At 34.4% G+C, this 26,824-nt stretch overlaps 1 protein-coding gene across 3 annotated transcripts in view; it reads right to left on the bottom strand.

Annotated features, from left to right (window-relative positions):
- LOC116341087 overlaps nucleotides 1-19,616 on the bottom strand; it is a 23,976-nt gene extending 4,360 nt beyond the window's left edge. For 2 of the 3 annotated variants that reach the window (XR_004201131.1, XM_031767955.1), the window contains exons 1-16: nucleotides 18,968-19,616; nucleotides 10,118-11,873; nucleotides 5,969-6,039; nucleotides 4,024-4,255; nucleotides 3,737-3,958; nucleotides 3,231-3,542; nucleotides 3,062-3,136; nucleotides 2,724-2,804; nucleotides 1,820-1,858; nucleotides 1,541-1,624; nucleotides 1,141-1,251; nucleotides 612-791; nucleotides 493-540; nucleotides 376-408; nucleotides 257-316; nucleotides 38-118 (exon numbers count right to left, since the gene is read on the bottom strand). Coding sequence is in view for 2 of the 3 variants with exons in the window: in XM_031767955.1 (XP_031623815.1) it covers nucleotides 38-118; nucleotides 257-316; nucleotides 376-408; nucleotides 493-540; nucleotides 612-791; nucleotides 1,141-1,251; nucleotides 1,541-1,624; nucleotides 1,820-1,858; nucleotides 2,724-2,804; nucleotides 3,062-3,136; nucleotides 3,231-3,542; nucleotides 3,737-3,958; nucleotides 4,024-4,255; nucleotides 5,969-6,039; nucleotides 10,118-10,289 (1,801 nt within the window). In the remaining variant the exon portion in view is untranslated. The remainder of the gene's footprint in view (nucleotides 1-37; nucleotides 119-256; nucleotides 317-375; nucleotides 409-492; nucleotides 541-611; nucleotides 792-1,140; nucleotides 1,252-1,540; nucleotides 1,625-1,819; nucleotides 1,859-2,723; nucleotides 2,805-3,061; nucleotides 3,137-3,230; nucleotides 3,543-3,736; nucleotides 3,959-4,023; nucleotides 4,256-5,968; nucleotides 6,040-10,117; nucleotides 11,874-18,967) is intronic. The other variant, XM_031767962.1, reaches the window with a different exon arrangement.
- Nucleotides 19,617-26,824: the final 7,208 nt, after the last annotated feature.

Here is a 26,824-nt window from a genome sequence, read left to right as displayed (position 1 = left end):
CCTGACGGTTCGCTTGAAGGTTCATGCGATGGTTCACCAGATGGCTCGTGTGCTGGTTCCTTCGATGGTTCACCAGATGGCTCGTGTGCTGGTTCCTTCGATGGTTCACTTGATGGTTCTTCGGTGAAAACAAAATAATAAAATTATATATTTTTTTTAATTGCGTCAATATTTCTATCTACTATTATGTGGTTGTAAAAGTTTATCGGCTTTCAAAATTCATTAGTTAATTATGAAATTTCATGACAATGCTTACCGGATTTTGACTCAGGCTCTGGGGATGTACTTTCTGGTTCGGGTTGACTACCTTCTGGAGCTGAAAATACCATTTTATTAGTATTTTTAAAAGTTTACAAAATATCTGTAAGAACTTACTTGTTTCTGGCTCTGTTTCAGGTGATGGTGGTTCTGTTTAAAGTTACAGTTTTATTTTTGGAAAAGTTATTAAGGACATTTTAAAAAGCATTACGATAGAAGTTATATAGATTTTACCTGGTTCAGCATTTCCCTCAGGTTCTGGTTCAGTTGAAGGTTCAGCTCCTAATTTATGCAAATAAATCGATTCAAAATAGTTATTTAAATCATAAGACCACTTGATAAAAAATATTTACGTGGCACGGCTCGAATGTGTCGTTTTGATAAATCTCTTGCGCCTTGGAAGTTTTGTCGTTCTCTCAACGGAATAACAACACGTTTGGTTTTATTAAATAAACGTGTTCGGAAAGGTTGTGGACGAGGCGGTAAAGCCGTTGTAGAAGATGGGGGTTCTGTTGCTGGTTCAGTAGATGGTTCTATACAAATTATAATTAAATAATCATCACAAATAAAAATAAAAAAATACTATTTTCAAATTTAAACGAACGCTCTAGAATAAAAATAACATATTGCATGATTGAAAGCGTAAACGTGAGTGCAACATATTTTTCGTATTGTTTTTCAATCAACACCGTTGAACTGCATCGCATATCAAAGCAAAACTAAATTCTGTTACTAAAACATGGCAGAATAGTGGCCAGTTATCAGAACAAAACGAAACTAAAACGAAACCTTTAGTAACGAAATATGGTATCTCTTTGATATCAATATTTTATCCTTATTATATCAATCTAGAGCGTTTAAAATAACTATTTAGCTATATACCTTCTGGTTGTGGCTCTGTTTCCGGCTCCGATGTTGGTTCTTTTGATTGATGTTTGTTGGTTCGTTTTGATGATGGTTCCGTTTGTGGTGCTTCGTTCTCAGATTCTGGTTCTGATGATCGAAAAAAAGGAAAATAATTTAACATCTTACCATTAAACCTTTCAATATGTGACACGTCGATTTTCAATGTTTGGTATGGAATCGGTGGAGGGGCTCAAAAAATACAAATTGAAGCATTTTTCTCCCAATTGCAGTCATTACATTGGGCTAAGATATTACTTTGGGCTAATTTCATATAAAAAATCGAAAATCGGCGTGTAACATTTGAAAGGTTTACTGCTTAGTTGTATTTCAATGACGGGGTACTTGAAAAAATTATCTGAACTTTGAAAAATAATACCTGATTCCGGTTCAGAAGCTGGCTCGGATTTTGGCTCTGATGTTGGCTCACTTGATGGATGATGTTTCCCATGTCCTTCAGGTGCTAAATATAAAATGTGAGAAAAAAATAATCAATGATTAAAATATGTTAAACGACGATCTCATAATTAACTTCGAGGTGATTTAATTTATGTCCATTTTTGACATTTCCCATTTTGTAACGTTGTATCTTTATATCACATTGTGCGTGAGAATTTTCAATTATTCAAATTAATCACAATAAAACAATAGATTTTACCTGGCTCTTTTTCTGGTGCTTTGCTCTCAGCTTCGGGCTCTACAAATGAACGAAAAAAAATAAATGATAATAATTGAATCGTTTAAAATTCATGGGCGAGAAAATATAACATAACTTTGTTTAAATGAATATTTTTTTAATTGTGTGCGTTTAACTCACACGGAATCATCTTGCAATCCAGTAATCATAATGTTTAAAATTAAATTGTTCCTTATTGATTGCAGAAATCGTATTTTTTTCGTGAAATAATTTATTACGTATATTTTTATATTGTTTAGCAAATGTATTATTTTCATACAAACAACAATAAACTTTGGAACATTCTCGGCTCAATGCAAGACTCAACACCACAGATTTGAAAACAATTGTAACTTATTGAAACATGAATCGATGTTAATATTTAAATGTAAAGATGGAATGAACACAGACAGGAATTATATTGTTCATTTAGACAATTTGATATTTAATAATCGGTGAACAGATAATTTTAAAGAATGTATGGAGACGAAAGAGATTACACAATGAACACAATCGATGTCTGCTGCTCTGAAGTCGAAAAGACTGGTAGCTGGATATTCGATCGGGTGGTGTCTCATTGTAAACCATATTGTACAAAATTTGTGATAAATTCAGTCTGTGATCAGACGGTGAATAAATAAATAAATAAATATCAGACATGAGCAACATTTTCTCACCGTTATTTAAATTCTCTTAAATGACACTCACACCGTCACATTTTGCTAATGTATTTTTGTTTTTGTTGTTTTGAGTTTTATTTGATTCTATGTTACTCGTTTAGACTTTCTTTTAATTGCTTTCGTGCTGCCATAATAAATATGTGTTTTGTTCAAAGTTCTTTGATAAAAAAGATACGATTTCTGCCATTATTTTTTTTAAAACCAACCTGATTCCGGTTCAGAAGCTGGGTCAGATTTTGGCTCTGATGTTGGCTCACTGGTTGGATGCTTACTGCCTTTTTCTGGCGCTACGAATTTTTTGAAATTAAATGTTGAGAAAAAGTCCACAATAATATGAAATGAAAGACACCAATTTCAGTGAAATAAACCAACACGAAAAGGATTTAAATCTTCAGACAAAATATCACTATTTTAAATATTAAAATGAATGTTTTCGAACTTGCAAGAAAATTAAAATTAATTCGAAAAATATCAAATCATGTTGAATCACATCCAATCAATGATATCTCGCCCTAGATATGAATTTAATGAATTCAAATTTCACCTGGCTCTTTCTCCGGTTCAGCATTTGGTTCGGATGTCGGCTCACTAGATGGATGTTTACTATCTTTTTCTGGAGCTATGCATTTGATTTATTATTTTAATGTAAACATGAATGTAAACGCTAAGTGAAATTACCATATACTTTTGTATTCAGAAAATTATTAATTTACCTGGTTCTTTCTCGGGTTCCGTAGAGGGTTCCGGTTCAGATGTTGGCGTTCGACTGTTTTGATTCACATTTGCTTTCACTAACTGCTCCGATGGTGTTCCCTTTTCCTTTTGAATAAGCGGGAAATTTCGACATGTCGCATTAAGCTTACGTGGTCTCCAACCTAATCCGACCCATGACGTTCCATTTACAATGGCAACAATTTCAATTTCATTTTTATCTTTCAATATACGCCAATGAATACGATAGTCGGGTGAAAGTTGCTTTGTTGAGTATTGCGATAGATCAAGATCCTTTGATTTGATTGGCGATTCTAAAATTTATAAAACAAAAGGTACATTTGATTAAGATCATTTTATTTCTCTAACGTTTAGAGAATATCATAAATGAATTCATGAGCTTTGAATCGATATAAATCGAATTTCCCACGCAAATTAAACAAAACACTGAGCGAAGAAGAAAAATGTATTCATTTCAAATTTAATCTTTTTTTTTGAAAGTACTTACTTTTCGAGCAGTTTGGTCCAAACCAACCAAAATTACAGTAGCATTGACGTCTTGGCAATGCAGTGCCTTGCAAATCAATGCATTTACCCTGTGCACCGCAATCATCGTTTTTCTCACATTCGTCACTGTACTGACACCGTGATCCATAATATTTCTTATCACACTTGCATCGACTGGCTAGATATTTACCGTGTCCCGAACATGTTTCACGGAATTCTTTTCCTGTAATCAAACATATTTATTCATAGCGCTTGTATATTTATTTTGCTAATAACGCTAATACGTACGGCTTTTGATGTCAATATCAGCACATGACCAAAATCGATATCCATTTGACCATTCATCGGCTTGACGTAAGAGGCGTAGTGTGCAATCTTTGCATGTAAAATCGGATGGAAATCGTACTTCAAAGTTTTGTGCCGTCACATCGTTTCGAACAAAATCGGTGCCACCGACGGATGGAGTTAAATCGAGCACAGGACGTTCCAAGTGATCAAGCAATTGCAATCGAAAACCACCCTATGGATAAGTAAATAACAAATACCAATTAATTTGTGAATATTTTCGCTATCTTATCATAATTTTTACAATTTATCGAAATTTTAGGAGAGAATAATGTGGTGCTTGACATTGTCGGCGACAAATCATAAACAATATAACATGATTTGAACATAAGAAGAACATTGATCTTCGATCAAAGAAAACCTATATCAATTACGATGGAAATAAAGATAAGATTGCATGCATGCAAATTGTCATATATCCTAATATATAAGCGGCTTACAGCGTTTGATCAAATCACAGTTTTATTTCGAGACCATTCCATGTACTCGTTTAGCGAATAAAAATGAGCGTGAAATTTATTTTCGTAACAACTTTAATGATATTTTGTTTGACACCGTGCCAGGTGCTTGGAGCTGAAGATTGAGACGGAATTGTGTATGCTGGCAAAAAGGCAGATAAAAAGATCTGCAACAGCTGCGTTACCATTTACAATGACAGTAAATTGAATTTGTTATACATTCTTATTTTGTTTCGAACATTTCTTTCATTAAAAACCGTTTGTTAATTTTTTTTTTTTCTATATGCAAAATTGATTCGAATCCACCTGAATGCGATAGATACGATAATCAAACGTGATTGTTACGATTCATTGAATCAATTGGAGCAAACGGCATGTAAATCTGGTGCAGCTATAAAATGTGACTGGTATTATGCATCACTTTGCAACGTTGGACACCCAAAACACAAGTGCAAATCATGTGACTCAAGCCGCGATCCAAAATGCTTGCACGATGTACCGTCAATTGGATTCGGTCAATGCCTGTATGATTCGACTGACCTAGATGATTTTTATCGCTACGTGGCATGGGTATTGATTTCAAATCATTTTTCATGTCAAAATTCACGTTTTAATTGAATTTTTTTCTTCTTCTGTTTCTCCCTACCTATGCCTATATTTCAACTAATCGATTCAAGGATACAATAACGGGTGGGAATAAACGAGGAATACAGTTATTGTTTGCATAATAAAGAAACATGTAATTTGTGTATTGCAAATGGTTCGGATGTTTGTAACGGATATGAATTTCCAAAAAATCGTCGAAGATGTATACGATGTGACTGTCAAATTGTGACAGTACATCCGAAAAACGTCCAACTGACAATGAGCCAGAATCGATAGACCAATATTCCGTATGCTGTAAAAATGTTGCCGATTCATGTGCGTTAATTCAGCGTAAAGATGATAGTTTTGTGCAAAAATGCGCATCGGAAATGGTCGATGATGACAAAAACTATTGCAATAACAATCAATATCAATGTTCATTTTGTGATGGTGAACATAATTGTAATGTTAGATTTTTCAAACCGATTGTTCCATCGCAACAAACAACACAAGAAACATCGACCATAAAACCATCGAGCGCTGCCCAACATTATTTTTCACTCATCTTCATTCTCATCATTGCTGTGTATTGTAATATATTAGCATTGAAATTTGATGTAAAGCATTATAAATATGTTATTTATGTGAAAAATAAAAAAAAACTGAATCGAATCACATGCATGTGTGGGAAATAAAAAAACACACATTAAAATTCGTCCATTCTATTTAAATAAAAAAAAATAATTCAGTTGGATTTCATCAGTCTTTTCAATCACAACAGCATTTCGTCGAAAAATAAGAATGGCACAATACTTAAAATCGAAAAGAATTTTTGTAAAACTTACTCGGTGTGGGTATGCTAAATGCCAAGTAACATTAATCGATGAACCAGCCAAGAATGATGTTCGTGTTGAACCTAAAAAACCGGATAGATACCAAAAATTTCAACAAAAATCAAAATATTTTCAAGTTAACGTGTTAGACGAATGAGCATATTTTCCATATTTTATACAAAAACTTATATAAAGAAAAAAAAAGAAACCGGACAGGTCTCACACATTTTTTTTTATCTGAACATCGTTTCAATGATTTCGTCAACGTTATTCATTCAAACTAATGTAAGTATATTGAGAAAAGTAGTGTGAAAAAAAACGAACTTGATGATGATAATAATCGAAGCTCGAAATCGGTTTTTATTTTTTTTTGATTGGATGCCTAAAGATTTATTCCCAAAAGACAAATGGATGACAAAAATATTACAATAAATATCACATCAAAAACCACTGAGAGAAAAATACACACAAAAAATAAAAAGAAAGAAAGAAGTAGGGAAAAAACTTGAAACGAAATACAGACAAGATTTTTGCTGTTTAAATTCAGAAACCTGTCTGGAAACAGTTATAAAATTTAATGACAGCATTATCGAAAATTGAGCGAGAGAGAGAGAGAGAGAGAAATAGCCTAAAAATATAAACGGCCATATAACTACATACAATCAAAAATTAATAATCAAATTCCAATTCCGATTTTGATTGTTGCTTGTTTGACTGCTTGAGCACACAAGGCAATCAATGCATAATACATAACCGATACTTATTTTCCGTTTTCACATAGTGTATTTGGCATGCAAAGACCCATTTGCATTATTATAAATTCATACCACAAATATTTGTTTCATGCAAATTCAATTCACATAATTCATTTTTTATTCGGCCACAATAGCCAAATAATAATGTAGTGCATGGCGTACAGAGCAAACACTTGTTGTGTGAATGGAATGTTCAGCGAAGCGATGACAAACGGATAAAGAGAATGTGCGTTAGTTATGAATCTGGCTATTTATCGAGTGAACGAGCACACAATAAAGTGTATGTGCTATATGATAGCAGTAATTAGCATGAAAGGTGTGTGTGTGTGTGTGTGCGTGTGTGTGGTACGCATTTATGGTGTGACGATTTGACCAAGCTCACGATTCCACTTATTTATTTATTTTTTCATCAAATACTTTATAATCAAATCAATGTTATGTACATGTTTTCATTCAATTAATTCAATGTATTTTGTCGTATAAATATAATACATGAGTTACTTTTAAATGTACATGATTTGGTGACAATGCGCTGATGACGCCGACAACAAGTTGATTATTATGATACTTTTTTTTTCTCTTGCAAATATTCGAATGAAAAATTCGCTAAATTTCACAACACAATTCAATGGAAAACAAAGATAAAAAAAACGTCGCATTACACCTGAAATGCAATTGAAGTGCTTGGTCGATCGAGCGCACGATCACGGCTCAAACATATTGATTTATGTCATTAAATTCATTTTCACATTTCGTGATCGTATTTTGATGAGCGATTGAAATTTCTTGCAATAGCAACTTTTTGATAAACGTCATACTGTCGAAACGTTCACGATCAAAATGAAAAAAAAAAAAAAAAAAAAAGACAGCAATGACCGTCCAAAGTGGAAAAATGTAACGTATGCAATGAATGTGAGACGAATATAAAGGAGCTCTCTATCTGCTGAACTAGTTCGATTACATTCATTGCGGACAGGAATTCACCTTCGGTGTTGTGGTTTAAATGTGTGCTTTCTGTGCGACAAGAGTATGCACTACATTTTGTAAATAAGACCGACAAATGTGCACAAACAACATACACTTACATACATTAAATTGGCGAATCGCACGCCTATAACTGCAATTTTTTTTCTTTTCAAAAGATAATGCTTACTAATTCACGATCAAAAACACTTGACATAATTTCATTTTCAATCGTTTGCTTGGAGCACACATATTTATTTGTGCCGACAACGACGATGACGATACCGTGTCGACGTTGTTGTTGGTGTTACTGCTCAGTATGTTATTTCGTGCAGAAATTGTGTTTATCGTGCATGGTATGCACCCGTGGGCTTCGCTTAGCCTTTGAGTCAGTTGTTTGCACTACAAGAAAGCAAATAAAAAAACAAAACTTCGGACTAACAATCATTATTATGCAATACATAAGGTGTAAATAGTTGTTTGTCTTCTGAAAAGAAAGTCAAAAGCATACATTGCACTTTTCAAGTTGATTTACCTACTTAAAAGTGCTTGCATTAACAAAATAACATTTGCTTTTGTTTTTGGTTTGAATTTTGTGCGCTCATTTCACAGTTTTGTTTTCCTTTTCTGCTTACCGTATACAACATTTAAAGCTGTTGTAGATGTTGCAACTGTGTGCTCGATCGGGATTGGGTGTTTATATTCATAAATTCAACTGAATTTAATGCCAAATTCCTATGTGGCTGGCTGGCTGGCTACATAGCAACATTCAATACGAACATTTATCGCGCGCATTATTTTCGCATGCATTTTTCATTTTGGCCGTGAGATTTTTACCGTATAAAACAACCAATGGATCATGCCTTATTGCTCGAAAGCCCTTTCCGGAATTTTAATTGAACGAAAATATATATATATATATATCTCCAAGAATATTCGAGATTTTCGAGTGAATTTTATGAATGCAATACGAGAAAGAGAGCGCACTCGCCCGTACACACATTCAAGTGGTGTGTGTGCGCCTTCGTACTCAATACCCATTTATGTACAAATATCCACCCGATTCAATACAGCAGAAAATCGCGATTTCGATATTTTGATCTTTTTTTGGTCGGTGTCTTTTTTCTTCATAAGCGATGATTGATAAACAAGCGAAATATTCGATTCATACACGGAAGTATACCGGTTTTTTTCTATTATCATTTAAAACTCTAAACTTCAATTTGATTTGAAGTGGAAAAAGTCAAAGCTGACTAAAAAAACTAACCATAAGTAGACGAGAGAAAAAATGGTTCATCACTGCTGTACAAACAATTATTATCGGATTTGTTTTTCTTTTTTTGCTTTAGATTTAATTTCCCTGATTGGGCAGTTTGATTGTTCATCTTCAACTAATGATACAATGCCGTTTATCGCGTTCTCCTCTCGCAAGAGTCTTGCGGCAAGACACTTGATATATCAGTGTATGTGATTTTTTTCTCTATTCGTTTTGTTTTATATGAGCCCGAGCCGCTTTTCAATGTTATATGGTTTGGTTTTTTTTTCTTCTTTCTTTCTATTTTTCTCAATTCAATGTAATTCGCTATGCTCAGAGAGTATGGTTTGGCTTTTACCGTGATATTGTGATTGAGATTGTGTGAAATTGACCGAAATAAGTGGCCATTTAACAATTTGCATTGCAAAAAGTGTGATCATTATGGAAACCGTGAAGAATGTGCCGAGATTAGGATGAGCCGTCGCGTGCAATGTGTCGCTTCAAACAAATGGCTTCCATTACCATTTACATTCATTAAAAAATGTGTATGTATGTTTTCGTTAATTGAGAAAACAATCTCAACAATTGGCCGTGCAATTATATCGATTTGAATCCGTTGTTGTATTTTGGCCGTGGTTGTTTGCGCGCGCACATGCTGTTCAAAATAAAAAACGAATTGTGCGTCTTGTTTTTTTATCTCTCTCGACTCAGACACGTAATCGAAACAAAAACTCCCGACCACTGTGACTTGGATGAATTGTATGCAAAGTGATTATTACACCAATTGAAAATGGTGATGACATGTCAGTTTCATCAGTTTTCACGGTCAACGATCGTTTAAATCTTGCGTCGTTTGAAAGGTTGTTTTTCGTTTCCCTTCTTCATTGCGTTGGCTTACACATTAAGCGAAAAGATGAGGAAAAGAGAAAAAAAAAGATAAATCCAACCATAACAATCCAAGAAGTGAACAATAAATCCATCAATATTGCAACAAATTTACTTTTGTCGAATCATGCAACGGAAATAATCGCACACACACACACTCAAAATTGTCATGAGCATTATATTCAAAGTACAATGAAAAGATTTCATACAATTTGATTGTTATTTGAAACTAGGAATTATATGAGAAGGAATTCGATTAAAAAAAAAACAACATAAACATATTTCATTGAGTTAATAGCTCACCTTTTGGCATGCCACATGGTCCCTTTGTTCGGCTATTATCTAAAAAGTCCAGATCGTACTTCCGCGCTGGTGGATACGTCAACGCAACATGCGCACTGATCAATGGAATACAACTTAAAACTAACACAGTCAGCGTTAATGTGAAATGCTTGATATCGTTTGATTTATACATTTTTGATGATTATATTTCCTTGCTTTATTTATATCGTGTAGTTTATATTGTACACGGTCACTCAAACGCGGCTTTGCTGAACACACGGGGCGGTATAATGGCTTCGAAAATCGGACAGCTGTGCGCACACTTTTCAATTTAACGCGAAAGTGAGTGAGATGAATCTCGGTTCTTTTTCGATTTTTTGTTATATACGGCCGATTGTTTTTGGCTTGCGCTTGCAAACATGAAACGTTGAAAATGTAATTAATTATCACTAAAATAACACACGCACACACAACAATTCGTATCTATTCATTCGCTCCCCTTTCGAATTGTTTTAACAATTTACTTCACTCGAACATAAATAGCATTATTAATGAAACACGAAAAAAAAACGATTCTTTTTTATTCTCTCTGCACTAAACAGTTCAAGCATTTGATTGAAATAACCTTAACATTTATAAATCATTTGCACTTATGGGTGTAGCTGTGTGCTTTTATGTTTTGTTTCAAATTCACTTCATTTGTGTTTGCAGTTTATTTGTTTTTTGTTTTTCACTCGGTTGTTTCTTCTTTTTAGATTTTAGCACATACTTTTTTTCACTTTTCGTATGCACATTTCGCTCGTTCACCGTTTCCAAATATTTTTTGCGCCAATTTACAAAGTGATAAATTGTTTGTTTCAAGCATATTCCGTATTTTCACTGCATGTCAGTTACACTCTCTATCTCTGTCTCTCTTCCCCCCACACACACAAACACACGCGAGAGATTTAGAAGCTTAGCGAAGCGCACAATGAAGCAATATATTTTCGGGTGGAATAGTTTTTGAATCTAGATAGTTTTTGATTCTTGATTCACTTCCATTGAATGTTGTGTGCGTCGTTGCAGCCAATGTAAAATAAAATGCAATTTGAATTTTTCGTAATGAGTTTAAAAAACCGATATTTTTTTCTTCTCCTCTTCTCTATATTTTCATCATAATGGAAAATAGAAAATTGCAATTGAGATATTGGACCCGGTTCGTTTATGTATCTATGTCAGTAGATTGTAGCACCGTTCATTTAACACAATCACAAATGCGAGCGCACTATAAATAAGATTATATGTGAAAGAAGATAGCAACCCGTTGCTCTGTTCAATAATCAAAACGAAATAAAGCAATCAAAACCGAAAAAATGAAACAGATTCACAACAACTGCATATGCAACGAGCAAATAAAAAATAAAACAAGGTGAAAAAAAACGGTCGACGAGAATTGAGTAAAAGCTTTCTTCTCAATTTCAATTGCACTCGAATGTATCAATTAGCGTTTGTTAAACACGTGCGTTCGTCACTTTGCACGTTCGCGACTTACCATTCTTTTTTTTTAGTTCGTTGTCTTCGCTTGTCTGTATTTTGCGCTCTTACGTTTCGTTTTTTTTTTTGTGCGTTCACTCTATCGTGCTCTCACTGCATGTGATCGATCGGATGAGTTTTGTTGTTGCTTTTGATCGATGGTTTTTGTCACACTTTGTATGTACTTTTTTCTTTCTCTGTGTGTTTTGACTTTTCAACGCCTTTCCAAGATATAAAAGGTGCGTTACAGCTGATCCGTATTTATCTGCAAATAGAAAAATAAACGAACAAAGAGAAAATAATAATGATACTCGGCACAAATCGAAGAAAAACAGAAAGAAAGAAAACAGAAACCAAAACGGTTGTTTTTTTTTTTTCAGAATGTTTGCCAAAACGAAGAAAATCAACAATCAGGCACATATTTGTAAAGTAATTAGCGAAAGTGGTCGAAACAATTTCGCCCAAGATGGATATATGAGTCGATCGTTTAAGTGGGCACGACCCAAAAGCCACCAATTAAAGAAAATCAACACAGTCGATGCACACAGATACCAAGGAGATAGAGAGAGAGAGAGAGGAAGAAAAACACAAGCAGTCGTCTTCGTCTCGAAACATAATGACAACACCATATATGCTAACAAATGCAAGGCAAATATGCGGGATATTTTTCTGTTTATTCACATTTTCATTTCTTTCATTTTCTTCATCTCTATTTTGATATAACACAAATTAAAATGTAAGATACACAGATATAATGAGAGGATAACACAAAGAGAGTAAGCCTTCTCTGTTTATCTCTCTTTTCATCATCTATATATAGTAATTTCATCGTCGACACTTTTCCCAACTTCACTTTCATTTGATGTGTTATTTGAGTGTATCTACTATTTATGTATTACATAACTTGTATGCATTTTTGTGTTTTTTTCTCTTTCCTTTTCCGTAGATCGAGATTGCGATCGCTTTTTCAATTGACGCGCTCGCACATTTCAAAATGTCTTTGAGAATTGCAACGTTTGTAATTCCTGATAATTTTCTTCAACAAATGAATAACGGCGTTTGATGAGCGTGCGCGTATAGCCGCATTTTTTTCTTCTTTTTTTGAATTCATGTCAATTCAGGTAAATGGATTTCTCGCCGTGACAAACCAACATTATTATCTATCTATTTTGTGCACATTTCCCATTTCAAATGAGGTGAACACATAAAATACATGAGAAGAGTGAAAAGGAAAAGAAAAAGAAAAACATTTTTATCGAGAACCTTTAATGTATAAGTGTCTTGGTGTCTCATGACACTTTAAACTTGCATATACATATGCCAATTTACGAACAGGTAATCTTCCATGCCAATTGCAAGTAGATGCGCGAAGTGCATTCGTGCGCGATTACAAAATCTCTCTAAACCGCTCAGTAACGATATCAATGAAATGATTTTTTTTTTCTACATCAGCAAAATTGTATTGGAATTACGGTGCTGCGACAAAACAGTGAGAATACTACGATGGAAGATGAAATAAGTCGGCAGACGTTCATTTTTGATGATTGCATCACAGCAGCTCACCAGCATGTGATTTTTTTTTTTAAATGCATATATGAGATATGTGTTCGATACGCTAACATCATTACGTTTTGGAATGATGATGGTGCGCAAGCGAGACGAGCATAAACAGTGGCAAAGTGGGTAAGGAACTATGAATAGCTGAAGCGCTCAATATGGCTCATTACATTTTTACACAGTCGGCGTACGGTTTGCGAGGAGAGCCAGTAAATACAACTACCGCAACGGCAGTCACCATACCGAGCCCTTACTGTTTGCCCGATCGGATGGTTGTGCATAAGTTTACCGTGTTCATATAACATCAAGTCTAATGTAATGTATGTTTTGAAATTAACATTCCTTATAGGCCCATTGCTTTTCTCCCGTTTGTTGGGGCTTGTTTTTGCTCACTTCTGTTCGTCGCTGCAATTTCGTGTAAATTGAATGAATTAGATGGATTTCAATGGATTTCAGTGATCGAAGAAGAAAAATAACAAAAAAGATCGATAACACCAAAAGAGAAAGTTTTTTTTTCGTTGGTTCAGCATCAAAAACTTACACGTTTATTTCGGCAGTATCAGTCGGTACATCAGTCGCCTTATTATCCATCGGATAAATATTTAAATTAATGTAATACAGTGATAATGATGACAAAGATGACAATCTCTCGACACCATGGATCTCTCATCTGAATTTCATTATCAGCCGAGAATAGACAATTCGTCGACTTTGACAGCAACATAATTGCTAAAAATTATAATTGATATGCAAAAATATACGCATACCACAAATGAACCGTTGAATTTATTTGCACGGATGATTTTCATCTTCATTTATCTACATTTCTTGGTCTCTTTGGGCCGTCTTTCTCTCTTAATTTTCGATTTAGTATTTCTTTTCTTTTTGAGTTGTTGATATTTTTTTTATTATAATTTAAGTGAACGGTGCATAACAGTAACCATAATTAGTTAAAGCATTATTTTTTTTTGTATAATGGATGCTGCTGCTGCAGCCGTCTTCATCGTCGTCATCATCATCATCGTAATACCTGTTGCCTGTTGATATTTTGCATTAAGTATACTATTTTTCTTTTATTTTCATAATGCTTTCAGTGTCTTTGTTATTTCAAATTGTTTGTAAGAGAGCATGTTTATTTGTAATTGCATTGCATTAGCTCGTTGAAGTAAATATGTGCAGAAAGAATATGGACACAGACACATCATCAACTATATTTATAGCATCTAGAGTGTGGCTGTGAACTCATTGGATGCAAAATGAGCACAGTGCAATTTAAACTCTGTACTCTACGAATAAAACGCTGATGGTGCACCATCACAAAAGATGCGTTATTATTGTGAGTTCGTGTCTCCCCTCTATCTCTCGCGGTGTCTTATGTACCTGCTTGGTTTTTTGTTCTCTCATGACAAATCGTTGAGATTTTTTTTTAAACTGTTGTGTACATCCCAGTGTGGTGATGGTGGTTCGGTTGGTCAATGTACGTTGTGCTCAAATCGTAGGCAAACACGCGTAATGAGTGCATTCGCATTTACATCGAATTATACTTATTAGTCTCAATTCAGTTTAGCTCACTGCACTTTACTTATTTATCGACACCCATAATAAATTCGATAATGTGAATGTGAGCGCACGAGAGAGAAAGAATCAATTTTTCTACTTTTTCTCTTGTGAACTTTTTTTTTGTTTCTTTTACATCTTCCTTCATTCGACACATTTGCGCGGCATGTTGAATGTTTCTTCTCTTCTTTTTTTTCGCAGACAATACTCACATGGAAATGAAGTGTATATTGTATGTGATCTGACAGCACTGGCAGCCATATAAAGAAAATTCATTCACTATAATGTTTATTACAAAAGAAAATTCACAAATTGTAAGCGAATCGCTGGTTTGTGAAGTATATTTTCAGTTAGATTGTATTTGTGCGCATATTTTTTCCGGATCAAAATATCGATAGGTATTCGATGATGGAAGATTTGATGCCATGATATTTTGTGATATTCGGCTTCTTTGTTTTAAATAACATTTACTCACGATAGAAAAGAAACACAAACAGACGGCAAATGGCTGTGTAGTATACACTAAAATCGAATATCGCGTTGTTTCGTACTTTCCATCGGGGCCAAATTATAGTATCAATCTCTATCATATTCATGACTAATTTAACACATATTTGGATGGGTTTGGTTCAGCGCTCAGTGCAGTCGTATTCAAATGAGCAAAAGCCATTTTGAAGACATTTTTTTCCTCATTCGTTCGATTCGTTTTTCGAATAATAAACAAGCCATGTGTATGGCTATATGTGTATGTTTGAATCAAAGGTTTGGTATGTGTTATATATATTTTTTTCGTGAAACTTTCTATAAATTTAATATGCATGAATAGTTTATCGGGCATGAAAATAGATATAAATATGCAAAAGAAGAAACAAAAAAAAGAAAATATTTTTGTCATTCTTTTGAGAGTGATTTTATTTCGAAAAATTTGTTCCCAAGTTAAGTGGATCATACACAACCGTTTGTTCAAACCGATTGAATAAATTTACAGTGCTCTCACAAAACAACAGCTTTTATCAACCGATTTGATTTAGATATATTCGTGGATAGACATGTGATGGGCCGGCTGTCATCGGATCATCAAAGAATAGAAAGAAATATATAAATTTTTGGCTACCAAAACTATGCGCCACACAGTTACTGTTATATTTTAAAAAAATTATGCCACATTTGATTGAAGTTTGAATTGACTCTAATGAGGAATCTTTTTCTCTGTCTCCCTTTCCCTATCTCTATCTCTCTTTGTCTCATATTGTTCATATTCTTTGTGTCATTTGATTGAACCACATTCGCAGTGTTTTCAAACCAAACAAATAATAAAATTGACCTTCTTGTGTTTGTTTTTTCGTTGACACTTTTATTTTGTGTATGCTTCAGCATTTATCGTTCATTCGTTTTGTTATGTGTGTTGAAATGGTTCAATGAAAATCATTTGCTGTGGCTTCTTCTCATTGATGTGACATGAAATACTTATATTTCACTTCTGGTTTTTTTCTTCGCCTCTTAAAATTCGTATTTTCTTTCGTTTGGTTTTTTTTCTCACTCTCTTTTCGTTTTGATTTGTGTATTTGCTTTCGTATTGCGAGGCCGGATTTCATTTGGAATTAAGGTTTTTTTTCGTTGGACCTGTTTCATTTGATTTGCGTAATCATGTTGTTAATCATTTTCGGCCTGTTAGCCATATCAATATATTCAACATGTGAAAAAATGTGTAATCGCGCGCGCACGCATTCGCTCGCGTCAAAAGCTCAATGAGGCCCATATGAGAGAAAGATAAGTGGCATTTTTATGCGTATACCTAGCGAAATAGTTACATAATCACAAAACATACACATATATATATACACACATTGCATGATAATACTGCCGACAGGTGGTAATGGTGTTTGGTGAAGTACTTATGAATGAGAAAGTACATTTAAATGCGCGATCGCGTCCGCACATATCACGAGCAATGATGATGACAACAACGACAATGATGATGGAACTGGTCGAACGTATCGTATCACATATCAATTCATGTTTGTTGTTCGAACATATCCAATAAATGCGAATTATTTTCTTCTCTCTTTTCCTTGTAAATAACAACCATCATAACGACCCATATTTCATGGCTGTAAATTGTGGCGCGTACAATTTTTTTTCAATGCTTAAAACATTGCCAAGTGTACAAACCAAATGGACAAACCGCACGCACACGCGCGCATGGAAAGTCACCGAATCCAATCAGCATTCTAATTCTTTGAGGCATAAATTAATATTTTATAATCGATTTCACTTGTTGTTTTTATTTGTTGTTGTCGTTGCTCGTATCGTTTCATTTCTCGTTAAGATTTCATTTTTTCTTTGCTCCTTTCTGTCTCTCTGTCAACGAACAAAATTTATGGCCGATTACATGCACAACGAGATGTACGCACATACAACATAATGGCGAATCGGAAATACATATATGATATATAAAATTGGAAAACGCACCGCATAAAGTTATATGATAAATTAATTTATGATAACGATCGAGCAACAAAACTCTGTTTCGTCGTCTTGCGAAGCATTTAAATCTTTTTTTCTCTCTCACCCATAAACTTATGGCATGGACGGAGCGAGAAATGTGTGTGTGTCCACTGTCGATATGGTGCGAGCAATGCAATTGCCAGAGATGAAAACAACAAAATTACGACGCACATAAGATTAATTTATTGCCCCAATAAACCGATATTTCTTAATAATTTTTATGATTTAGATGCGAAACAAGGTAGAATTTGAACGAAAAAAACGACAACAACAACAACATTGCGACCAGATACTTGTGCAATACACACGTAAAGAAAAAACATACAAGGTTCAAGTGATTTAGTATTCACAACTGACGTGATCTAATCGATTTATACTTCCGTCCGATCGATTGCCATTCGCTCCAACCGATTGTTCAATGGTGGGCACCGCCAATCATGTGTAAATCAACTTCACAAGTGCTACAACATTCGCGTACACAAGTGTTTGATGCATGAAAATTGGCAAAGTAATTGATTCTTACATTGATCACGGTCTATTCGATCTGTAGTCATCATCAACATTATCTTCGAATCAATGGCGTAAAAATTGCGATGGGCGCAGCTAGAAAATGCCATGCCGTTCAATGAACGTCGATTGCATGTGTGCGTGTGTGTGTTTGTTTGTTCTACAATGAAGCATATGCGCTTAAAAAAAAATTATCAAAAAGTTGTCGGCCCATTTTAAGACGCGCATAAGACATGAAGCAACGAAGTAAAAGAAATAACAACACTTTTGGACAAAGTTTAGTGAGTTTGTTCTTTGACTTTGTTTATATTTAATTTTTAAATATACGTGTAGGTTGCTGAAATATGCAAGTAATTTGGTATGGGGCAAAAATAAATAAATATATCCAGTTTGTGTTGAATTAGCAATGAACCCAAGAGGCAAACAAGAACATGCATGCACATAGATGTATGGTATATGTGTCTCTTTTCTCTACGTCTTTATCGACAACATTTCAGTGCCAGAAACATGCGATATAATTGTTTATTTCTCTTTCAATCTCTCTCTCTCTATCTCTCACACACATCCTCGTTTTTGTATGTCTTCGGGTTCGAGTGTCACTTTTCAAAATATTTGCATATCTACGGCATTAGAAATGGCATATAAGTGCAAGTACAATTGCTGGGAATTGCTCAAGGTTCTTGAATCTTCCAATGGTGAATGATTCTCTATAAAGCATGAACAGCAGCAACAGCGAAGATAGAAGATTACACGATCTTTTTTTTTTCTTCCCGTGAAGAATTTAAGTTTCCTCTGTTGCTGCCATAGACACTAACTGAAAAAAATCACTTCCACGCCCCGATGCAAACGATTCAAATAAAAAAACGAGACAGACACAGATGAAAATATCATTCAAACCGTGCACGCTCATTTCTCAATCAATAACGTTGAGAGATTAAGAAGCGCAAATTGAAGTGGTGTGTGCTCGGTCAAATTAACTCAATAGCAAACACGATGTGTATTTCAAAATACACAAAGAGAACATAAAAATGGCATACAAAACAACAAGTGAACGATGAATAAGAAAATAAAATTATGAAGATGATGAGTGTGATTGTCTTCGTTTTTCTTATATTATTATTATTATTAATGGGGATAAGAACGTCACGTGAATAAAACAAACAATAATCATGATTAACAAATCAAATCTTATATGATGTTATAAACAGCTATAGACTCAATATAACTTACCAGATCGATCATTAAGTTTGCGAGTCGAAAACACGGTAAGAAATTTTTTGTTTTAATGAATTAGAATCCGCAAGAAGTCGCAAATACACGTTTCCACATACACCGACTATAAACAAATGGTGCGCAATATAACTCAATTTTTTTGATGTTCTTACTTTTTATTTTTTTTTCTCTTTCTTATTCAAATTCAATTTGAACAACAAAAAAAAACTGAAGATGATATTCTTCGTAAAATTGCACGTAACACACCGCAAATGTTTCAACTAACAACCAGCAAAAAAAAATTGTGATTCACACGAATGGGAAAAATGCACGTTCGTTAATGGTTTTGATTGGTTTTGCTGTTCTTGAGATATTGTTCTTGATTCATCAAAATGCCAGAGGTCGTTCGATCCAATATTGGCTATTTCACTTTTTTTTCCTCCTGCAAAACAAATTGTCTTAATATCGATGACACACTGAACAAACTATTGTTGGCTCAAGAAAATGCAAAAAAAGTTCATTGTCGTTCGAATTATTCGAAATTCGATGTGATTTATTGAAGAACTTGTCGAAAAGTTACATCTGAATTCGATTTCGTTGTAACTGATTCACCATCGATTAAACGGTACACACGCTTCGATTTGTACACACATTTTAGCTCGACGAGCAATTTTGACTGACTGAAAACATAAAACAGCCAGACGATCAACACGACCACGGCTGAGAGAAAAAAAAAACGATCAGCGTGCACAAAAGAAACAGAGAGCCCACAAAAGAGAGCGTGTGCGAGCAGCGCACAGTGTCATACACACATACAATACGCATATACAATGCAAAAGAAATTCATTCGTTTTATGATGGTTTTTTTTGTGTTTTTCTTCAAAGCGCTACTTTGTAGTAAAGCACATTTATTTATGTCTTCGTTCATTTGGCATACCAAAGCGGTGAGCTCCATACAATACAGCACAAATACAGGTGTAAAATGTAAACCAATACCAATGCAAAAATCATCGAGCGCTCAGCGTATTCATTCGAACGATTCAAACTCGTGGTCGACATAAGCACGGGAATGAAGAATTACTCAACACGAAGATATGTATGTATATGCCTCGCGCGCGCTTTTTCTCTCTCTCTCCCTTTTTTTAGCCTAAGATTTCTGTTGTTCTGCTCGATTCACAGCACACATACAAACGTGAATATGCTTTGCTTTTGCATAATACAATGTATTGTGGCCAAGATTATTGTCGGAATATTGATGTTACGTTCGGTTTGTTGTTGTTGCTATTATTTTTTGCTGCTTTTTATTCTTCTGGAGCTGCTGATGGTGCATTTTTTTCCCTGAGTTTACTTTTTTTTTACCATGTGTATGGCTCACTTGGTATAGATGATGTGAGTGTGTATGAGAGAGTTTTGGCGCTCACGCTCGTGCACGTTGAAGATAAAAACCAAAAGAATGTATACTAGGGTGTTTCCCAAATCTCTAAATGAGAAAATGGTACTTTTGAATTCAATGAACACAGAATTCTATATTATTTGATGGCATTTATACAACGAAGCGATTAATGTTAGCACTTCCCGAAGCGAAAAAGAAATATGAAACGCATGCAAATGTAACATATCTTAAAAAGTGAAAGTTTTTTCTTTGTCGCTTGCACATATATAGACTCTATTCGAGTGCTTTGATAACTTATTATTGCGATTCCTTTGAATTCGATGAATAAACAAAAGAAAGTATTTATGTTAAACGCATTTTCAGGATCGAACAACACAACTCTGTATAAGCAATTTTTGGTCAGTGAAGTCTGTATATAATTTGAATCAATATTAACACACAAGCAGTCCAAACAATACTGTATTGTCAATACAGATTTGAGTATATCCATCGCGACAGGCTAACAATCATGCCGTTTCGTTTGCTCGTTAGTGTTTACACATGCACAAACTGTGAGTCCGTTCATTAGTTCAGCACATACAACTTCCTTATTCAAACGGTTTATAAACAAAAAATTTGTGTGTTTACAGTATAGGAATATTTCTAACATCGGAATGCAGTGTGAGTTGTGTGTTAGTCGAATGATCTCTCACATTTTGAACGTGGTGAAACTTGTAAGAATCATTGTTTTTTTTTTTTTTTTGAATTTGCATTCCTTGCATAATTTCTATGCATTCGATTGTTAAAGTGCCAAAACATATAATTTGAATGTGTCGGCGTATTTTGTATTTGTTTTATGCTTTCGAAAGAGTTAATTTCACTCTGTTGATGGTTTTTATTTGATGGTATTCATAATACAACAGATTCAACATTCGGATCATTGTCAATCGATAACTTGCAAGAGAGATATTTTCAGTGAAACTTGTGTTCAATTTTGTTTTGTTTTGATATCAATAAAACGTTCTCAAGCTGAAACTGCAAATATTGCGATACAACTTTAGACTGTGTTAGTGTGATGTGCATTCGAGAGAGTTCTTTTTCGATTTTGAATATCACTTCAGTCGTGACCATCAATCAGGTAAGATCAAGTGTCAATTCTATCTCCGTTACAGTGCAAAATACATATTTGTGAAATCAAACATGTGTTTCTTATGTAAGTAGGCTGGTTTTACTTTTGCCTTTTGCGCTGTCTCTTTATATATTTGCTTTTTGCTTGCATAAAATTTGTATTAGTATTATTTGCAGCATGTTCTGTATGTTATTATTTTCTTCTAAGGCCGTCATTTCATAGGTGTTTTAAATTGTGCGTGTTTTTTTTTCTCTTTCGTTGCAGTTCAAAATGTCGACAACTGGTGAAACATCGGCTGCACAGTCGAAAAAGAAACGATATAAATATCAAACAAAAAAGCAACAAGAGGAAGAGGCCGAGGACGAAAACTTCAATGACAATGGCTTATTAGCGATAAAAATGCGTCTCACAACGATTGTTCGGCCGGAGTACCATGATATTGTCATACCATGGATCGAAAAGAAAAGTATCATGTCAACAAATATCAGCGTTTTGGCATCGTTGCTGTTCCTTGACAAAGTGAAGTCCGCGCAAAGCAATCGCCAATGGGACTTTTCACGAATAGAATGTATGTTAACCAAAAACAAAAATTGGTTGAAAAAAAATCGTGCCGAAGATGTGATTGAGCGCTGCTTTTATGCAGTTTTGCAAAAGAACAAAGAAAACGAGGACATGGAACCACACATTCGTCATTTTGTTGAGCAAGGACTGAGCCGAGACAATCAATTTGCCTGGCCAAACAACAATTATTTCGGCAACATCATGAAATCGTTATGCCAAAGTTATACGCGCCAATTGAAAACGAATCAAACGACACATGCAAAGAAGCGGCTGCGAAATTATTTGCAAATGAGAGCTTGGCAGTTTAATGCAGTGTCAACCGGTTTGAAGTTCGATAAAAAGGATGTTGACAATGCAATTTATTGGGCGATTCGACGCTATGATGCCATTCGAGACACACATCAGAATGCACCTCTAAAACGATACAAAAGAAAGTTGCTGCTTGACATGGAATTGTGGAAGAGGTTCAAAGCAGTTCTCAAAAGGCAAATACTGGTTCAAAGCAACTGCAATGTGGCTTGTCATGCAGAGCAAAATCGATGAGTTTCACAATTGGGCGCAAGACAACAACATCACAATACCAAAGATAAAAAATCTGTCTGTTGTTCCATTGCCAGATTATCAGCGAAAGGCAGTGTTCATGTGCAGTGATGGTTTCTACAGAATGTTGGAAGAAGAGAAGCTACTTCCAAAAGTCGAAGGTAAACAACCGCAAAGTTCATTTACCAAAACAAAGAACACTTCTGGAACCAAATATTCGATTTTGACAAAATCAATCAAATTTTGAATAAAACCAAAGCATTATTATATATTACAAGCAACCTATTAATATACAAGCAAACAATTGTCAGCAACGGTGAATCAGTATCGGTATTGTATAAATTGTCAAAACAACATCTTCAACGGTTGCTGGTGACAATTCAATCCAAGCACCAAAAGTAACCGTTTCAAAGTTTGTAAAAATTGTGCACCGGTGCTAAATTCAATCATGGCTAACTTTTTACCATCTAAAATCGTGGCACAGCTCAGCAAACGGTGTTTAAATTATAACAAAAACAATATAAATTGAAGAGAGTTTGGCGCTATTTCTGGCACGAGGTAAAATGACCGAGCATGATTTCGACATTATAGCTGATCGTTTACTGTCTAAGGTGGCCGTGTATCCAAAAAAATGGCAAGTAAACGCAGTGACTGGTGTATTGGAATATGCTGACGTCAATGTTGATTAACAACCACATGCAGTTGATGATGAAAATGCAGCGGAAATCGATGGAGAGGTTGCTCAACAACTGTATGCAGTCGATGATGAATGTGTGACGGAAATCGATGACAACAAGCAGTTCAAAATAATCAGCAGCCTCGATCATAACCAATCACCATTTTAACTCGAAAATTAATTAAAAATTAATATTGTAATTTTGTTACACTAACTGAGACTGACTGTGTCTCAGCATTTCTCAGGAAGTACTACCAAGGCTCTGTTTTTCTGTGAGTATTTTTCACTATTCGATTGCATCTATACATTCAGACGTGACAATTGTTTTTCGCTTGGGGAAGTGCTAACATCAATTGCTCCGTTGTACAAATGCCATTAACTACCATAGAATTTTGCCTACTTTGAATTAATAGATACCATTTTTCTATTTACAGATATGGGAAACACCCTAGCATACAAATCAAATATGATTTGAAACTCGACTCAAAATATGATATGCAGGTTGCAGGTTATTCAATAATATATCTCTTTGTTGCAAATCCACTTTTAATCTGGGTTTTATTTTCATCACGTACCCACACACACACACATGATGATGTTTGGCTGTAATTGTACCATTAGTTCAATTAAAAGTCACATATTTGTTAGCACACCGAAAGAATGCAGATAAATATGGAAACAGCATGCCAAATATCGCATACCATCACATTTTTTGTTGTAACGTAATAGTGTATAGACCTCATGATATAGATACATTTCGGCATATGTACTTCAATTCCAAACCATACATATACACACAATATTCTCTGCACATAGTGAATAGTTTTCTGTGGCATGCATATTTTGTTGATAGACGAAAAAGCGAACAAAATGAAGTAAAAAAAACATTCCCTGCATTCTTGGACACTTTTCTTCGCTTTTGTTTTCGTCTCGATACACTTTTTATTTCATATTTCCTTCCTATCCTTCTCTTTCTTTCTCTCTTGATCTCTCTCAATCTTCCTCGTCGTTCAAATTGAATTTCGTTCGTTGTTTGTGTTGGATAATTTTTACGGATATCTGCACAATTAACTTATCGCTAAATGTTTATTGTCTCGACTTTCAGCGCAAGTACCTCTCCAGCCATGCAGCCTTGTTACATCTTATTATTTTATTTACTGTTGCTGCTGCTGCTGCTTTATATTTATTTACACAGTCGACTCTAATGCGGTGATCGTTCATTGGCCACATACTATAATATGCATATACTTTATACTGCAATTTTAATAACTAGTGCACGAATTGTGAATGAGTTTTGAACGAAAGAGCTACAATTTAGCTCTTTTTATGCATTTTTATGTTTTTTTCGTTTCTTACCTGATTTGCTTTTTTTTGTCATAATAGTTATATTGTGCATGCACTGGCGGTGCACATTTATTGATGTAAATAGCATTGATGATGAGAATTGAGAGGTGCAATTGTGTGTTGCAATTTTTCATTAAATTTTAATTAATCTTTTGACTACCTGTCTCAAGCGCAAAGCTAAATTACTTATTTGCAATGTGTTTTCCGATATTTCAATTTAATTTCAAATAAAAAAAGTTATTGATCTGCTGGAAAACAACTTTTTAAACAAACCACAATTTTTTGTTTGTTTTTAATTTCAGTTCCGGGTGCTTCATTTGCATACACGTTGAATTCTAAGTGCATTTTCCCATATAAATAATAATTCCATATTGCGATTGCATATTGCCAATTTCTTGACATTTTATTCATATGTAAATGGAGAAAATCCATAGATTTTATGGGAAAAAGTTTTTTTTTCCTTCACTTTTTGACACATCAGTCCATTTATATTGCCATACGGTTGTATGTGCATGCAATGAGTAATAATAGGAATTCCGATGACAAATAAAAGTGGAAAAAAAGACGAGGCAGAGTGTGAGTGAGAAAAATTAATATACCTATATAAAAAATTCTGCACAAAAATTGTAAATGGCTAAAGCATGAAATTCACACATTTATGAGAGTGTGGATGTGGGTCAATATAAAAAGTAATGCGGCATTTGTCTTGTTATTCAGTAATTGAACAGAAAAATTGTATGCTATGCTACGATCTTATGCCACCATTCAGATGATTGTTATTGAAATACCACGCGCATCGAAGACTTATGTTGCACACTATATTCGTTGTACCATTGCGCTGTGTGTAAATCATTCATTCATTCATGGTTTCACAATGCAATTGACAATGTCTTCTAGTCGTCGGTACGACTTCATTTTACCCATCGTCTTCGTCATCATCATCGATGATCTTTTATTCTTTAAGAAACAATTTTCTTGCACACAAACAACTAGGCTGATTTTAGTGATTTGGTAAGCGTAATTGCAATTGGCATTTCTTGAACACAATCAATTAGTGCGAATGAAAACAATAAACGAAGCAGCATATTCTATCATATTCTTCCTTCATATATTATTTGCAAAGTGTCGATGTATCAGCGTTTCAGTTGTTGTTTATTATCTTTCTTTATCTCTCCCTTCGCATTCATACATTTTAACTTTGAGCTGTCGGAGTTTGTGACATGAAGAGAAGAGAAAAAAACAAGAATAACAACAACAGCACTGTTATATATTTCAATTAATTTATTACTAAACCGTGAAACATTTCGCTTTCTGATGGTGATGATGATGAATGGTATCAAATTCTTTTGCGCGAACCACATTCGCGCACACTTGCTAATCGAAAAATCACAGGCAAGAAATAAATACAACACACGTATTAAATACGAGAGAAACGAGCAAAAAAAAGCGCCTGACAATTAAAATGAGTTCATTTCAGGTTTAACATTTTGCTTATATGGATTTTGATTCATTGTTATTATTACCGCGCACCAAGGTGCACCAATTCATTTGGCTTAAAAGCCCCCATGAATCATTTCGGGATTTATTCACACGCACATTTTAATGTGCGTCTTATTTAGTTGTTGTGCGCGCTACCAATTCTCTTTCTCTCTATTTCGTTCATGCTATGCTTTCCAATTCAATGCAATTTCAATTTATGATCGTTGCTGTTGTTGGGAAGTTTGGATTTATTTTATTATTATTATTTTTATTCACTTTGCTTTTGCCGTCTTTGTACTTGATCATAGAGTTAAACTGCATGGTTAAAATGTTATACCCTTTTGTCGGTGTTGTTGCTTGTTTGTTTTTTTTTTTTGATCGGCTCAATCGATCGACCAAAGTTAGTGTGTGACAAAACAATAAAACAACAACAAATAACAATGTGGTCACTAGGGTGTTTCCCGCATATGCAAAATAAAAAAATGGGTATTTTCAATAAAAACAGCGCAAAATTCAGTGCTAAGTGATAACACTAACAGATTGTATCGATTGCTATTACGACTTCCCGAAACGAAAAACTCTCCGATGTAAACAATATTTTGCGTTGATTATTGTTATCATAAAATCGGAACGCTATTCATTTAAATAGAATATGAGAAATTTCAAACATGTAAATCGTACAAAAAATTCCATTATGATACACTCACAACAAGGCTCACAACTGTGGTGTTTTTTTCTCTTGTGCAAATGAGATGAGAGCAAAATTGTTTATAA

The sequence above is a fragment of the Contarinia nasturtii genome, unplaced genomic scaffold, assembly GCF_009176525.2.
Source record: "Contarinia nasturtii isolate CC-2019 unplaced genomic scaffold, AAFC_CNas_1.1 Cnas_scaffold_129, whole genome shotgun sequence".
NCBI lineage: Eukaryota > Metazoa > Arthropoda > Insecta > Diptera > Cecidomyiidae > Contarinia > Contarinia nasturtii.
This window is presented reverse-complemented; position numbering and strand designations above follow the sequence as displayed.